This window comes from Tursiops truncatus, chromosome 3, assembly GCF_011762595.2.
Source record: "Tursiops truncatus isolate mTurTru1 chromosome 3, mTurTru1.mat.Y, whole genome shotgun sequence".
Taxonomy (NCBI): Eukaryota; Metazoa; Chordata; class Mammalia; order Artiodactyla; family Delphinidae; genus Tursiops; species Tursiops truncatus.
In genome coordinates, this window is record NC_047036.1 from 634,328 (window position 1) to 651,189 (window position 16,862).

A 16,862-nucleotide genomic window follows, 5' to 3' on the forward strand; every position below is an offset into this window, starting at 1 on the left:
CTGCTCTAAAAGAGCAAGATAAAGCCCTAAGCCTGAGGTTGGGTTCGTGCTGTGGGGACACTCCACGCCTGTGTGGGCTGCGCAGGTGAGGCTTACGTGGAGATGCTGGCCCTTTGCGGATGTGCCCCGTCTCCACCTCCTCCGCCCCCTTCTAGGCGCCGTGTTCGTGGCTGCTTAAAGAACCCCTCCGGGCTTCCGAGTAGCTGGCGTCTCCGTGAGCTGCACCCGCGTGCTTAGGGAGGCGCAGGCGTCCCACACCTCAGGGCTCCGGGGGTCTCAGGAGCAGACGCAGGCCGGGCCTGGCTGGCCCAGAGGCCAGCGGCCGGGTGTGGCCCCGCGCAGACGAGTCCACGTTCCATTCTGTTGTCGTGAACCCAGCTCCACGTCACCTGCCCCTCGGCACGAAATGTTGGCCCCGAGCCCGGTCGCTTCGTTTGTGTGCAGAGCTCCTGCACCCGGTCCCCACGTGAGGGGACTTGTAGTCCCAGCAGACCCATCCGGCCCTGCCACCGCCCACACCGCCCTCAGGCGGAGCTCGCTGGCCGGCCGGGAGTGTGGTGAGGCCTCAACTTCAGCCTGAGTCCAGACCCCGGTTTTAAAGACAAAATGTAACTGAAATGCCATTGAACGGACCAGCAGCTGAGTGTGTGTGTCTGCTGCCTGTGGGTCCGTGGAGGAGAGAAGCCCACCCTCCCTGCCGCCAGTGCGTGTCCAGGACGGCTGAAAGGGACAGAGAAGCTGTTTGAGAGCAGCGACGAGAAAGATCACTTATGAGCACACAGAGGGCGCCATGTGGCCGTGGACACAGGAACTAAACGTCCACATGTGGAGAACAGCTCGTCTCTCGTGGACGCAGCTGCTTGACCTGGGGCGGGGCCCCGGGACCACATGCATCAGGGGAAGCAGCTGCCCTCCTGGAAGAAAGGCTGTGAGACAGGTGGCCGGGGTCAGTGGAGCTGTCCAGCCTGCTTTGGGGGCAGCTCCTGCCCGCTGGGCCTGGGCGGGGGTGACGGGGAGGAGGCCCCAGCGCCGAGTCCACCAGGGAAGCCTCGTGGTGACTGGGCAAGTACAGAGAGATGCCTTCTGTAACGGAAACAAAGAGCCTCGTTACTTATTTAAGTGTAGATCTGGCTACTGGACGATCCCAACTGGACCGACCTGAGTCTTACTTCCTAAGGAGGCCCTCCCGGAGAGTGTGTTGCCGGAGAACCTGGCACGAGCGAAGGTCTTCGCGACGCTAGGGGGCGTGGGCCCTCGGCTTGGCCACCCCACCTCCTGGTCCCCGGTCTGCGCGCCGGCCTCCCTCTTGCCCCCTTCCCGGGCCCGTGCTCCTGGCCGCTCCGCTCGTGCGTGCGGCCCCTGCCGGCCCCCGAGCCCACGAGTCTCTTTCCTCGTGTTCCTCTGAGCACAGACACAACGTGGTCACTTATGTCTCTGCACCCGGGGCACCTGGTGTGGGACGTGGGAGGAGACCCTGGACCCCACTCCTGCTCCCAAGGCCACTCTCTGCCTCATTCCCTCGCTTCTGCCCTCAACCCTCGTGCTTCTCTGCACCTGAGATGAGCCCCGTGCCCCGACCCCGCGTGCCGGGCCGGGCTCGCCTGTGCCTGCTGCCCGCGGGCCCCGTTTCCGTCTGCTCCTGGGGGACCCACAGCTTGTCCTGGGACCAGGCTCTTCACGAGGGAGCCCAGCGAGCATGGAGGGTGAGTGAGGGAGTGGGTGGATGAGTGAGTGGACGCCGCCCGCCACCACCAGACGCAGGACGGCTGCTGCCCAGTCTGAGCCTGGAAGGATGGGGTGGGCGGTGCCCGCCACTGGCCATCGTCCGAGAAGTGGGACCCAGGGCCTCCCATGGGCTCCGTGAGCCACACGCTCCCACCGTGCGTACGCCCACAGCACCTCTGTCAGGGTTGGGGGTGGCTGGGAGTCGCTGCCCCAGGGGGGGCCAACCAGGGACGAGCCGGTGCCCCCAGCTGCCTCTTCGCCCTCCGAAGCGCCTGGCGCCGAGTCTGGCGGGGCTGCACCCCCACGGCGACCCCAGGCGCTCCAGGCTGCGGGTCCACGTGCACCGCGGCGACGGCTCGACCGCTCGGCGCCTCTGCAGACTCGGCGAACAGCAGCTGGGAGACACAGCAGGGCGGCCGGAGTTAGAGCCGCTGCTGGCGTCCACGGCGAGGGGGCAGCACGAGGGGGGCGCTGGGACGGAGCAGGGGTCGACGTTGCCAGGGAAACCGGGGAGGCCCAGCCGCCAACACAGAGGTGGGGAGGCAGCACCGGGGGCAGCGGCCGGGGAGGCTGAGGAGTCACCACCTTCTTAGAACATTTCTCTTCACCCTAAAGAGACCCCGTGCCCGCCACGGACCCCCAGTCTCCACCCCCGCCCCTGTGGCTGCACCGTCAGCCAGTCTGGCTCTGGCTCTGCCCACCCTGGACGTGTAACGGGAGCGTGACGGTCGTGCCCGGCATCGTTCTCACAGCAGAACGTTCTCGAGGCTCAGCTGTATTGCAGCACTTCATCCGTCTCAGGGCTGCGTTACACACCGTCACACGTGTAACTGTGCTCGTCCACGTGCGTCAGCGGACAGGCACGTGGGCTGCTCTACAGCAGGGCGGCTGTGAGCGCTAGGAACCGGCGCTTCCACGTCTGCTCGGGCATCCGTTCCTCTTGGCTTTTACGTCCAGGAGTGGAACTGCTGGGTCTCCTGGCTTCACACACTTAGGAGCTGCAACGCTGTCCCCACGAGCAGTTTCTCTACGTTTGGGCAACACTTGTCAGTCTTCCTTTCTTTGGTCACGCCTACATCCTCGCAGGCGGGAAGGGCTGTCTCGCCGCGAGCCCGTGTCAGGACAGAGGGCCCCTGGTCACAGACTCTTTGCCGATTCCACCCTGATAGAAATTACAGGTGGAGTCGTGTCAGCCAGCAGCAGGATCTCACTGCTGTGCTGCACACCCAGCCGGGCGGGGGACGCAGGGCAGCTCCCCGTTGACAGCGGTTTGGTTTTTACTTCTTTCCGCCAATTCACGTGCTGACTCTTTCGCCATCTGAGTGTGCTTTGGCTGATAGACCTGAAATAAAGTCCTCCAAGAAGAGGGGGAGGGGGGCACCTCCAAACGTTTTAATTTCTACGCTGAGCGAGTCACGGGAGACCCTTCAACATACTCAGGTTTTATACAATTTTATTCTTCTACTAACAAAATCATACAAAGGACCTAAAAAAGGAAACCGTGAAATCAACTTTAAAATGGCTGCAGTTACGGTTACACAGTTGACAGTGTGGAAAGGATGCCCCGTGTAGACGGACACAGCAGGAAGCAGGTGGAGGGCGCGGGCACCTCCGTTCCACGTGAGCCGGGGTCATGTGACTTAGGAGAGGGACTGGCGGGCCCCTCCCCAGATGCGCGAGGGGTCTGGAGGCCTAACTCGGCACTGACCCAAGACCCCCCCACTGCCCAGCCCAGCTGTGGCATTTGGCACACGCTGTGGCCGCCGGACGCTGCCCAGCCACCCCTCAGAAGCGTCTGGAAGCACATGCCTAGCCCCTGCCTGACCTGAAATCCATGCACCAGGCCGATTCCCTTGGGAGCCCACGGAAGCCAGAGAAGGCCAACGGCTGGTCTGTTTGGAGCCCCTTTCACAGAAGCTATATCCTCAGGGTCAACTTTTATCACTCAGACTCCCCCAGGTGTTTAAATAAATAAATAAGCCATGGGGAAGTGAGGCACAAATTACTGCGACAATATACAATGGACGTGATCACGTGTGTAAAGTGCAAACAGTCCAGGATCATTGGAAGGTATCGTGTCAGTGCCCCCGATGTCGCTGGGTCCACCTGTCAGTGCCCTCAGTGGGGCTGGGACCACCTGTCAGCGCCCTAAACACAGCTGGACCACCGTCGGTGCCGGTGGGAGGGGACACACAGGCTCAGCTGACAGCCGGTTGCTGTAGCTGCTGACGTCACGGGCCCTCCCGCGGCTGCAGCCTCGTCCCCTTTCTCCAGCGTGAAGCGTGGAAGCTGAGATCACAGGGGCAGGCGCATGTCAGATGCTAAAGTGTGTGGCGCTCCCGGCCCCGAAGGCTCCCCCCCTTTGCCTGCAGGTTCCCGGAGCATAAACGCAGGCGGACACCCAGCTGGGAAGCGCCGGGGCCTGAGCCCGGGCCCCTGAGGAGCCTGCACCCAGCTGCCGACGCTCCACCTCAGTCTGTGCGGCTTCTCGCGGGTCGGGGGGATCTGAGTGAACGTAACTGCACGACAGCCCGAAGATCCAACCCAGGGAAATCGATTTTAGAATCCAAGGGGCTTCCCACCTCCTCTGTCACCACGAGACGGCCAGCCACGTCCCAGGTCACGGCCAGCCTCGCCGGGGCGGGGGGAAGGGGGGCACGAGGGCTTCGCGCCTCCCCTCGGCCGCGAGGAAACCTCGAGTCACGTGCCGGCTCTTGGCCTGGACAGGAGAGCCCCCGGGGGCATCAGGTGCTGGTCCGCGAGCATCGCAGCGCCATCCGCACACCGCCGGGCACATCCCCGGTGCGGCCGAACGTTAAGAGTAGATGGTGACCACCTCCCGGCCGCTGCCCCTGACCAGGAGGACCCTGTTCAGCCCCTCAGTCAGGACCTCGAGGAACTCCATGTCTGGGGGCACCGAGTTAAGGACAAAGCCAACCCAACCAGGTGCGTGGCTGAAAGGGTGAACGGAGCACCTTCACCACCCAGGAGCCCACGGCCAGTTAGGCCTTGGCTGGAGAAAGAGACAAGGACGGGACAGGGAAGGCCGGGACCCAGGGCCTTCAGGGAGGAGACGGCCAGTGTGAGGGAACGAGGGGCACTGACCCTGCCAAGGAGGGGCCTGTCCACCCCCAAGACCCTGGATAGGCCGGGGAGTCCTGGTTACCACGAGGCACAGACCCGTGAAGCGTGTGGTCAGCCTGAGGCTCAGAACCCGGGACCAGGCTGCGTGCCTCCTCCCACCTCGTCCTGCCCCCGGGGGACCGGCCTGTGACCCCGAGGCCAGGATGACAGCCTCGCGCCCCGCGGCTGACCCACGAGGGCTCCACCCGCCAGGGGACTTCAGGGCACCTGGTGCCGGGAAGGGCTTGGGGGTGGAGCCACGGCTCTGCCACGTCCTGGAGACGGGCAGGAAGGGACCCGGCCGGGCGGGAGCTCAGAGCCCGGCGCCGACGAGGACCCAGAGCCGGAGCTGCAGCAGGAAGGATCGGGGTCGGTCATGCGGTGACTCCCCGCCGGGTCGGTCTCTGAGCCCACGTGCTCCTCACACACCACCCTGATCCAGGGGCCACTGTGATCCTCGTGGAGGCCCCGGAAGGCCCCCTCCTCAGTCACGTGGCCACACTGCCCCTCGGCCCCACTGCTCACGCCCGAGGCGATCAGGGGCGACTCCTGGGGCTCCCCCGCCCAGCTGCCCTGGGGCCCCAGCAGCTCAAACGTGGGACGGAGAAGCACACTCGCCCCCTGGCTCGCGGCCCCCTGCTGGCCACGAGGGGCCCAGGCAGCCGGCAGGAGCCGCCCGCTCGCAGCCTCTGCGTGCGCCTGCCCACGGCCCCGCGGGCGGCCCGGGGCAAAGCGGCTCTGGTCTGGGCCACCTGGGCTGGCCGCCCCGCCCGACGTCGAGGGCCCTGCGGCTCCTGACCCCTGGCCCGGGTGTCTCCGCTGAGCAGGAGAGGAGGGGGTGTTACCCTGCTGCGGCAGCGGTGCCCCGACGTGGGGACGGCGCCCGGAAAAGGATACAGTTCTCGTCCCCCTGCCGGTTTCTGGGGGGGCCCGGCATGTTCAGCAGGACCAGCTGGGCATCCTGGGACTTGTCAAGGACGACGCCGTTGAGCTTCACGGCCGTGTGCATCCTCCGCACGTTGGACTGGTCCCTGTGGGAGGAGGACGGTCACTCGGCACCTCCAGCCGCGGTCCTGGGTGCCGGGCTCAGGCCCCACCCTGCCCGCTCCACTTCCGTCAGGAAGGCCGGGTGAAAACAGATCAGACCCGCCACCCGGAGCACCCCCGGCACGGCGACTGCACGCGGAGGCCAAGATGACAGCCGGGCACGTCAGCTTCTGCTCCCCGAGCACCGCCCCTTGGGCGGGAGCAGCCCCTTCGACGGCACAGCGTGCACCTCCTGGTCACGGAGTGTCTCCCGTTGAGACCCCTGCCCTGCAGCTGAGCCTGCCCTAAACGCTGCCCCTCGCTGCTTCCGACGCAGAGGGTGAGCGAGGAAGGGCCCAGCCCTCCACCCGCTCTGGAGGCCCCAGGTCGTGGAACAGAGCCAGAGGTGCTGGCTGAGCGTGTCCGCCATGAGGCCCAGCCCCGGCTCCGTCCACCCGGCCGACAGCTGAAAGACGAGAGCCCCCGCCCTTGGAGACCCGGACCCTGTGCCCGTTGCTCCCTGCCTGCCCGGTGCCCACACTCCTCAAGGCGGGCGGGGCATCCACTGCGCACCGGTGGTTCTCGAAGCGTCCCGGGCAACCAGGTCTGGCAGCGGCCCCCAAAGCAGGATCCCCAGGGAAGCAAGACTGGGGACACCAGGTGCGCAGGCACCTGCGTGCTTGTCCTCCCCCCTCCCCAGGTCCCTCCCCAGTGAGCTGGGTTCCGAGAAGCAGGGGGCAGACGCCCCGGCTGGGAAGACCCGCCTCACCGCACCAGCACCCCGCCTGCGCTGGGCGCTCCAGCACCACCGCCAACCCTGGGGCCGCACACAGGATTCGTAGCTCAAAGGCCACCCGTGCCTCAGACATAAGAGGGACGGGCGGATGGGCAGACATACAGACAGAGGCCGCCACACAAGGGGACAGGCCCCCAGGATGCATTCCAGGCCACACCCTTTGCTCAACGCAAGCCTTAAGCTAAATAAACCCAATTACAGCCTCCAATCACCAGGAGGGAAACAGGGAGACGGAGCTCTGCTTTCCTCTCTCCAATTTTATCTGGTAAAATTACAGGTTGGGTCTCTGTCCACAGCAGTCAGGAGTCTTTCGTTACAAGAACCGTGAATCAGGTGCCAGGACGGACCACAATTACCAGTGCGTTTGGGGACAAGGCGATCCCAGGAATGCGTGTGTGACACTGAAGGGCCTCTCAGGGTTCACAGTCTGAAAACACTTATAATCTTAAAATCAGGAGTTTGGGTCTGGACAGACCCGCAGCTCCAAGATGACAGGCCCTGTGGAGGCGAGAGGGGCGCGGACGTGGGGCGGGGCAGCCCGTGTGTCCAGGAAGTTAACGGAAACCTGCACTGCCTCCACAACCGGCCACGAGGCCACCAAATGGAAGCACGTGGCCATGTGCTGAGCCTGGAGAGGGGCTTCCCACATGGGGTCCTCTGAGGCTGGGAACTGCGGCTGCGGCGGGGGCCGCCCGGGGCAGAAGAAGGCTCCGTGGGGGCAAAGGTGGAAATCCAGACCCTTGGCTCCAGACGGAGACACGGAGGAGGCTGGCGAAACAGAGATGCCCACACGACCGGGGGCCAGCGAACCTGCCGCAGGGCACCCACCGTGGGGAGCTTTAGTTGGGCACGTGCCACTTGTGGGCCGACCTCCAACCTTCCGGGAGCCCCTCCAGCCCACCCCGAGGAGAAGCCAGACGGGAGTGGGGTTCCGTCCGCCGCTCGCACCCTGCAGACCCCCGGCAGGCGCACGCGGGGCACGGGCCCACGGCTCACCGCGCCTTCTTGGGGGGGACACGCACTCCTGTGTCCACGGGTTTGTTTTTGTCTTTTTAATTAGGAGGCTTTACTCGTAGGACACTTCAAGGTCGTGAAAACACGGCAGGAAGTGCAGGACTCGGCCCAGCGTTCCCCGACTCATCTGCACGTTTTGCTCCCTCAGGGTGTGATGCACTCGGGTTTCGGGGCTGGAACAGGAAGTGCACCCCAAGTCCCGAGGCTCCACGGAGCACGCTGGCCGGGCTCCCACGGGAGGGACAGCAGTCAGAAAATCATGGGGGAACAAGGGGTGGACAGATGCACAGACAGACAGCAACCCCAGGCGGGCCCTGCAGGCCTGGCCCTAAGCCTTCAGGGGCCGGCCACGCAGAGGTTCATCCACATCCCTTCCCACGAGACTAAAGGTGGCAGCTTCCTATGGGGCAAAAAGGCACCCGGTGCTGGGCAGACAGGAGGAAACGCCGTCCTGGACGAGCTGAGATGAGGTCCGAACCCCCAGCCCCAAGGGATGTGGGTGAACGATTGCTACCAGCTACAGGCACAGCACACGCTCTGCTCCGCTGCAGAGCCGCTCAGGACCAACCTCCCTCCAACCTCAGTCCTCACGTGCTGCCCAGAGAAGGGGTTTGGGGTGCGCCCTGAGCCGCTCCAGACAGAGTGAGCAAACTAAACAGGCGAGCGCCACCTGCACGCGGACATGCGCACGTGGCCCAGGCACATATACACGGACACGCACACACGGGCCAGACGCATATACGAGGACGTGCACACACACCCGGACACATACACGTGGCCCAGGCACATATACGTGAACACGCACACACAGACATGCGCACACGGCCGAGGCACACACACACGGACACGCGTACACACCTGCTGAGCACACATACTGGGACGTGCGTGCACACACAGAACTTGGCACACACGTGTACACGGGCACACACACAGGGCCGAGCACGTATGCATGGACACATGCACACACACCGGGACGTGCGCACACATGTACTCACGGGCACACCCACACATGGGGCCCTGCACACACACAGGGCTGTGCACACACTCGGACATGCACACACGGTTCACGGGGGCTGTGCGTGCAGCGCATGCCAAGGCAACCACGGCTACGAGGTCCCGCGTAAAGGGAGTGACTTACAGGCTTCCCCATTCTCTACATGGAAGAAAAAACAGAGAGCACGTTACTTTAAGCGGAAACACGACACACGCTTTGAACCGCTACTCGGCTCATCCCCGCTGCCCCTCTCATCTGACTGTGGCCCTCCTCAAGCACACTGACCCCTCGGGCCCCCTCGGGCCCCCCAGGCCCTGCTGATGACTCAGGGCTCCAGGGCTCTGCTCCGCCACCGAAGACCCGGGAGATACTGTCCTAGTCTCCCACTCGGGACCCCTCCCCAGGTCCAGCCACGCCACCGACGGGCACCTGTGCCAGCCCTGGGGGCCCTCAGCTCAACAGCACAGCCAAGAGCCGAGGAGGGGGACGGGCCCCGGCCCGACGGGGAGCCTGGACGTCACCGCGGGGGTTCAGGCCTGACCCCTAGGTGCTGGGACACCCACCAGGAACACTGACGGTGGCACCGCCGCCAACCCGCCACCCGCGTCCCCGCTGACTGGCGCTGGAAGGAGGCTGCGGCCCGGGGCCGGCTCTGGCCTCTCCGAGGCTGGATGTGCCCGCCGCTCCTCGCGGAGGCAAAGGGGCCCCTCGTGGCTGCGGGCTGCTGCAGGTGGACACTCACGGCTTCAGGCTGAAGAGGTCCTTGAACCCGGACACGCCGGTGTCCTTGTTGCGGTACTTCTCGGCGACCAGCTTCTCCTTCGTCCAGGTCATCTGCACCTTGTCCAGCGCGCACGGGGCCTGGGTCCTGGCGGCCACGGCAGAGTGGGAGGTGGTGTTCCTGTCGTGGATTAGCTGAGCCTGGAGGGAGAGCAGGACAGTGACCAGCCTTGCCGCGACGGCAGGAGCCCAGCCCGGGGGAGGGCGCGTGCGCGCGGCGAGGAGCCGGCCAGCCCCGGGCCCCACACAGAGCACAGCCGACGGGGCCTGGGGACATCTGGACCGGCCCTCCCAGGCCCCTCCTCCTGGGCTTCTAGACCAAACCCATCGTTACATTTCTGTCTCCTCCTGTCCCAGCTCTGAAAGCCCCTGAGAAAGGACCTCTTCAGACGTGCTGACAGGAGATGTTGACATGCACGTCTCCACACTGCACATAGCCCCGCCCCCCGCACACACAGGCTCTGCTCGACCTGCTCATCCTTCCATCCATCCATCTGTCCATTCATCCGTCTGTCCAACCATCCTTCCCCTCACCCACCCACCCATCCATCCATCCATCCTTCCACCCATCCACCCACCCATCCCTGCTTCCATCTATCCACCCACCCACCCACCCACCCATCCATCCTTCCATCCATCCATCTGTCCATTCATCCGTCTGTCCAACCATCCTTCCCCTCACCCACCCACCCATCCATCCATCCATCCTTCCACCCATCCACCCACCCATCCACCCACCCACCCATCCTTCCATCCATCCATCTGTCCATTCATCCGTCTGTCCAACCATCCTTTCCCTCACCCACCCACCCACCCATCCATCCATCCTTCCACCCATCCACCCACCCATCCATGCTTCCATCTATCCACCCACCCATCCATCCTTCCATCCATCCATCTGTCCATTCATCCGTCTGTCCAACCATCCTTCCCCTCACCCACCCACCCATCCATCCATCCATCCTTCCACCCATCCACCCACCCATCCATCCATCCACCCACCCACCCACCCACCCATCCATCCGTCCTTCCCCTCACCCGTTCACCCCCCCTCACTCGTCAACAGCAAAGGGGCTGTCAGGGAGCCCACATCCTTGGGGTGGGGCTGTGAGCGCCATGGAGTCTGGGGAAGGGGAGGTGCAGGGGGAAGGAGCTCCCATGTCACACGAGGTGCCCGGGAGCTGTATGCAAAGATGGCACTGACGACAACTAGGAGCCGGAGGCCTGTGGGGGTGAGGGGTCAGCGCCCCCAGGAAACCGCAGCGGCCTGTGTGGCGAGGGCGAAGGTCACTCAGGCAGGGACAGGGTCGGGCCGTGCAAGGCCGCAGGGACACGTGAGCCGGGGCAAGGCTGGGAGGGGTGTAACGAGTTGGTGGCTGCTGGTTTGAGAATGGAGGGACAGGAAGAGGTGGCCAGTCGGGATATGATGTAAGAGAGACGGGGCCGTGCACGAGCAGGACGGCCGGGCAGACACGGGCCCTGACCCCAGAGGCCTGTGAGGGCGTGACCTCGAGCCACGTGGCGAGGGGAGGTGGGGGCAGAAGTCGCGCCACCAGCTGTTCACAAAACCAGGTGTGGGGACAAAAGCTCGAGGAGGCCTCAGGGACGCTGTCCTGACAGTCACACGGGGTCCGGGAAAGGACAGGCCAGTGCGGCACCGGGGGACACAGCCCACGCTGTCCAGGGGTCCGGCAGCACCCCCGTGTGGCCCCACGCACCTCCCGCTCCTGTTCCGTCTTGGACAGCTGCATCTGCTTCAGCATCTGCGACCTCTGCTCCATCACCAGCGTCCGCTCGTAGGTGAAGGCCGAAATGTCGTTCTCAACCTACAGGTTCCGAGGCACGGAAGCAGACCCGAGCACAGAATGATCACCACTCACCCCCCGTCCCCCAGCGAGCGTGCTGCGGGCCCGGGGGCCCCCGGGCCGCCCTCTGTGGCTCACAGCCCCGGCCCCGGCGTCCCCACCCCTACGTGTGAGCGTGCAGGTCACGACTGAACGCCCTCCACCTACCCCGGGACCCACATTCACTGACACACGAGACACCCCCGAGAAGGCACCACAACCGTGGGCTCCGGGCACAGGCCGGCCCACACGCGCCCCACAGGATCGACCGTAACCCTCCCGCCGGCCCCGGAGCTCAGATTCCTCAGGAGGCGGCCAGCCCCGTGGTCAAGCCCGGTCCAGCCGGGTCCTCCTCCCGTGAACCCACGACCCAGTCCAGCCACGAGAAAAGCATCAGGCGAACCTAAACTGAGGGACTCACTACACATCGCCTGACCCTCCTTGAAGCTGTCGAGGTCACGGAAAAGGAAGGAAGGAACCCGAGCCGCCGTCACAGCCAGAGGACAGAGAAGATGCCGCGACGGCCCAGCAGACCGGCCCTGGGCTGTAAGGGCCGTGGGGACCCTGCAGGTGAGAGTTGCGTCCGCCCGGTGCCCAGCTCCCTCACCATCTCCACCACCTCCACCTCGGCGCTGATGCGCAGGTGGTACAGGAACGTCTGCAAGTCCTTCTTCATCTGAATGCTGTTGTCGTGCACCTGGGCCACCGTGAAGATGCGCATCTGGCACCTCCTCCACACCTGGGGGGCGGGCGGCGGTCACTCCTGCCCGCTGTCCACTCCCTTCCCCAGTGGGGCCCCTCCCCCGTGTGGCCCCTCCCCCGTGACCCCTCCCCGGTGTGACCTCCCTCCCCCGTGTGGCCCCTCCCCCGTGACCCCTCCCCGGTGTGACCCCCCTCCCCATGTGGCCCCTCCCCCGTGTGACCCCCTCCCCGTGACCCCGCTCCCCGTGTGGCCCCTCCCCCGTGTGACCCCCTCCCCTGTGTGGCCCCTCCCCGGTGTGACCCCCCTCCCCCGTGTGGCCCCTCCCCCGTGTGACCCCCTCCCCCGTGTGGCCCCTCCCCATGACCCCGCTCCCCGTGTGGCCCCTCCCCCGTGACCCCCATGACCCCGCCCCCTACGTGGCCCCGCCCACACCTTGTGCTGGCGCAGCAGGAAAGGCAGCAGCATCAGCAGACCCCCGTCATGCACTATCCACCACACGTCGATGTGCCCGTCGCTGAAGCGCTCCTGGTTTTGCGGAAACAGATCCACGTTCTTGGCCACCAGCAGGGCCTGCTGCGCCGCCGTGGTGTCACGGACGGTGTCTGTGGAGAGGCGGGCAGGTCACGGGGTCACAGGCCCACCCAGCAGAACCGAGCGGCCTGGACTCACCAGCGGGACGGGGGCAGGGGAGCCCGGGGTCCCCACGAAGCCCCTCGTGGGGCACGCCCCCTCATCACTCTGCGGCCCAGCCGGGGCGCCCCCGGGAACCGCCCAATGGGGGCAAGGCCAGGGGGAGGGGCTCCCGTCACGCGGCTTCCGAACGGCCCGACCCACCAACGAAGTTCTTCCAGGAGAAGGAACTGTCCTCCCGCTTCCAGGCCTCGGGCCAGGCCATGAGCACCGTGTTATGCTTCATGCCCCCCAGGCCAGCCGACTGGATCAGGTGGGACATGCCGTCCCGAAGGTTGGACGACACCACCAGCTGGCAGAAGCCCTTGGCCTTCTCGGCGCCCATCAGGGCCCGGATGTTCTGCAGACACAGGCGGGTCGGGCTTGGGGTGAGGGGTGGGCTGGGGGCAGCAGGTCCCAGCACACACTCGCCTACCACACGGGGCCGGGCGGGCCCCAGGTGGGCTCACAGCCTCACGCGTGGGGGCCAGAGGCTCAGCGGGCGCCCCTCGGTACCCGAAGTCGAGGCCAGGGCCCGGCGCTCTCGGGCACTGCCTGCGTGTGCACGTGAGCACCAGTGCGCACACGCGTGCGTGCCCACAGGAGAGCGGGGTCACAGGCCACCCCCTACTGCACACGGACACCCTGGCCCTCACTCCTAGCTTGCGGGAACCTTGGTCAGAAAGCATCAAACCACACAGCTCTTCCTAGAAGGTGGTGGTGCGGGAGTGAAGTGCCCGGCGGGTGCACTGCGGCCCCTCAGCCACATGCCACGCGCCCGACTGGGGCAGCTCCGCGGCACAGCGCAGCCCGGCACACCGTGGCCACGGCAGGCCTTCTGTCGAGGTAGCGCCACCTGTGAAGCGGGTCCTCTGCCGGCCGCGCCGACCGGCCCTCGGGGGCCTGGCTTGGGGGTGGGGCCTCAAGCCACAGGGAAGCACTGCCGCCCGACACCAAATGGAACTGCCCCCTGGAGTCCAACCCCCCGGCTCCTCCGATCTGTGCCTCCCCGGCTGGGACGTGTCCCCCGTGCAGGTCCCGCAATGCACTTTGAAACGCGGACTGCTTATCTCCGAGTCGCACAGGCTGTGGGCAGAGGGGTTCTGCCCAGGATGGACTCCACTCAGAATCTCACCCACACCTGAGCCAGGTGATTTAGAAGACGAGATTTGGGACCTTTGAACTGCGGGTACTTAGATGACATTCCTCACTTACTTGATGTTGTAAGGGGTTGAGACTTGGGAGGATGCAGTGATGAGATAAACGTACTTTGCACATCAGGCAGGTGTGCATTCTGGGGGCCAGAGGACAGACCACAGTGGGTTAATTGATGGTGGCCCCCAAAAGATACACCCACCTCCTAATCCTGAGAACCTGTGAATGTGGCCTTATTGGAAAAAAGTCTTTGCTGATGTAATTAAGTTAAGGGTCTTGACGTGAAACCATCTTGGATTATCCAGGTGGTCCCAAATCCAATGTCAGGGACAGGAGAGAAGACAGGCACAGAGAAGCCACGTAAAGACAGAGGTGGAGGGCTTCCCTGGTGGCGCAGTGGTTGGGAGTCCGCCTGCACATGCAGGGGGCGTGGGTTTGTGCCCCGGTCCAGGAGGATCCCACGTGCCGCGGAGCAGCTGCGCCCGTGGGCCGTGGCCGCTGAGCCTGCGCGTCTGGAGCCTGTGCTCCGCAACGGGAGAGACCACAGCGGTGAGAGGCCCGCATACCGCAAAAAAAAAACAAAAACAAAACAAAACAAAAAAAGACAGAGATGGAGACCGAAGGGACGTGGCCAGGAGCCCAGGGACACCTGGAGCCCCGGGAGCTGGACGAGGCAGGAAGGACCCTCCCCTGGAGCTCAGGAGGGAGCTTGGCCCTGGGGCACCTCGATGTGTGACTTTTGGCCTCAGAGCGGAGACAGAGTGAATCTTGGTTGTTCTAAGCCTCTGTTGCTGATACTTGGGATGGACGCCCCAGGACCTCATATGGAAGGTTGGAGCCACGTCCCCCCTCGACCACCCGGACTTGAGCCACCACGTCGAAGGGCTGCTGGCTCAAGAAAGAAGAGTCCAAACAGGTGCTTGGATGTGACCCAGGGCTGCCGTGGTGCAGCCGCAGTGCAGTTCAGGGATCCCTGGACCCACGCTTCCTGGAGACCAGAGGCCAGGGGCTCGGCCCCGTCAGGACACGGTCGCTCAAGGGGCTTAAAGGTCGCATGCTCTAGCTTTGAGACCAACAGCTTCTCAGGTCACTGGTGGAGATGCTGACCTGATGCTATGGCTTCAGGGAGACACAGCGGGGTTTTGTGGTTCTTCTGTCCCGCTGCTGGAAAGCCCACTCCGCTGCCTTGTGAGGTGTCAGGGCCCCCGCTACCCTGGCCTCGTGGGAACTTCGAGGGCCCAGCGGTATCTTCGGGGCCTCGGGCACTACCTCCACACCCAGCTCCTGGGGCCCTGAGGACCAGGCCCTGTGGGACCTCAAAGTCAACGTGTGAGCCCTTCCCTGCCCCACAGAAGACGAGCCTCGTTCACGCCCCCAGGAAGGGGAGCGCAGAGCACAGCCTCTCCCACATCCCGGCCAGCACGTCTCAGCTGCTGAGCCATCTGACGTGAGCTGCTCAATCCCCCTAAACCAGCAGGAACCTATAGGGCTCTACCCTCACGAGGCCTCTGCTTCCGCGGCGGGACACACGCTGAAAAACTCGAGGAAGGTCCAAGTGCACTGCCCGGTCTTCGACCTACAAAACCGGGTGGGTGCCCAGTGACCCTCCAGCGGGTGAGACGCTGTGGGCTGCACCCGACTGCAGCATCCCTGGGGTCCTCACCCTCTGAGACCCTGTGAGTGCCTCCACCCAGCCCCTCCCCTCGGGAACACACTTGGCCCTGAGCTGCATCCGTGCCGGACATCTGGGGCGAAACCCCGCTGTGCCGTCCTCTTCCCATGGCAGCAACGGGACAGAGCCCTCCCAGTAAGAGACGCGGCAGAGAGGGGTCTGGGGTCCCCCTGTTCCCGGCCACACGGACCGGCCTTTACGTAAACTACCCGGCAGACCAGAACTGGAACCTGGCTCAGAGCCTCAGGGGCACGGCACCAGGGAGGGAGGCTCTAACCCCAAGAATCCCTCCTAAGAGCAACCCCCGTGGACTACATCTAAGTGGTGCTCACACCACACTTCCTGACACCGAAGCAACGGGAACCACCTCCGTCCCCAGGACAGCAATTCCACGGAACAGAACTCAGAGCACGTCCACGAAACAAACACCGTGCGGCCGTCATAAACAAAACAAGCACCCGGCCGACTGGAGAAGCAACAGTTCAGAGCGAAGTAAGTGTGTGAAACGGTCTTTCTGCGGGATCGTCTGTTTCAAACAAACCAACAGGAGAAAGTCCAAAAGGACACATACCGGGCTATGACGTCCTTGTCTGGAAAGAGGGCTGTGAATCCAGCCGAGTCAGCGCCATCTCAGGCAGGGGCCCGGAGCCTTCGACCCCCTGCTCGGCGCTGGCGCCCACCTCCCCAGCCCCACTGTGCCCCTGCCCATCCCCGGAGACGCTGGGAGGACAAGAGGACCCGCGAGTGTGCGAGAGGGAAGACGCTCCATCGGCGCCTGGGCAACGTCGCAACGAGAGCTGGGACCTTCCCACCCTCGGACACGGGTCTAGAGCTTCTTCACACCGACGCAGGGAGCTGTCGAGAAGGTCGAGGCGCCAGCACAAGGAGGCTGTCCCACCAGCGAGAATGACACACCACGCCTACACCCAGGGTCACGGCCACGACCCCGGCATCTACACCCAGGATCACGGCCATGAGCCCGGCATCTATACCCGGGATCACAGCCACAACCCCAGGGTCCACACCCGGGGTCATAGCCATGGCCCTGGTGTCTACACCGACATCACGGCCACGACCCCAGCGTCTACACCCAGGGTCACAGATGTAACCCCAGTGTCTAAACCCAGGATCACAGCCACAACCCTGGTGTCTACACCCATGGCTCACAGATGGCCAAGGTCACCAAAGAAAATGTGTGAGATCACCCAGGGAACTGTAAACCCTAAGGGTTGGGCAGGGGAAAAGCAGTCCAAGAGTGAATGAAACTGGAATACCAGACAGGAAGGATACAATTCTCAGACAACCCTGGCATCTACACCCACGGCTCACAACCAAAACTGGCATCTACACCCAGGGTCACA

General features: G+C 64.6%; 1 protein-coding gene across 4 annotated transcripts in view; it reads right to left on the bottom strand.

The window, feature by feature from the left end:
* Positions 1-3,161: 3,161 nt before the first annotated feature.
* SLC12A7 (solute carrier family 12 member 7) overlaps positions 3,162-16,862 on the bottom strand; it is a 42,607-nt gene continuing 28,906 nt past the window's right edge. For 3 of the 4 annotated variants that reach the window (XM_033852729.2, XM_073801989.1, XM_033852731.2), the window contains exons 18-25: positions 12,840-13,035; positions 12,438-12,607; positions 11,910-12,041; positions 11,177-11,284; positions 9,421-9,599; positions 8,823-8,837; positions 5,746-5,879; positions 3,162-4,632 (exon numbers count right to left, since the gene is read on the bottom strand). In XM_033852729.2, the coding sequence (XP_033708620.1) occupies positions 4,541-4,632; positions 5,746-5,879; positions 8,823-8,837; positions 9,421-9,599; positions 11,177-11,284; positions 11,910-12,041; positions 12,438-12,607; positions 12,840-13,035 (1,026 nt within the window). In that variant the 3' untranslated portion in view covers positions 3,162-4,540. The remainder of the gene's footprint in view (positions 4,633-5,745; positions 5,880-8,822; positions 8,838-9,420; positions 9,600-11,176; positions 11,285-11,909; positions 12,042-12,437; positions 12,608-12,839; positions 13,036-16,862) is intronic. The other variant, XM_033852730.2, reaches the window with a different exon arrangement.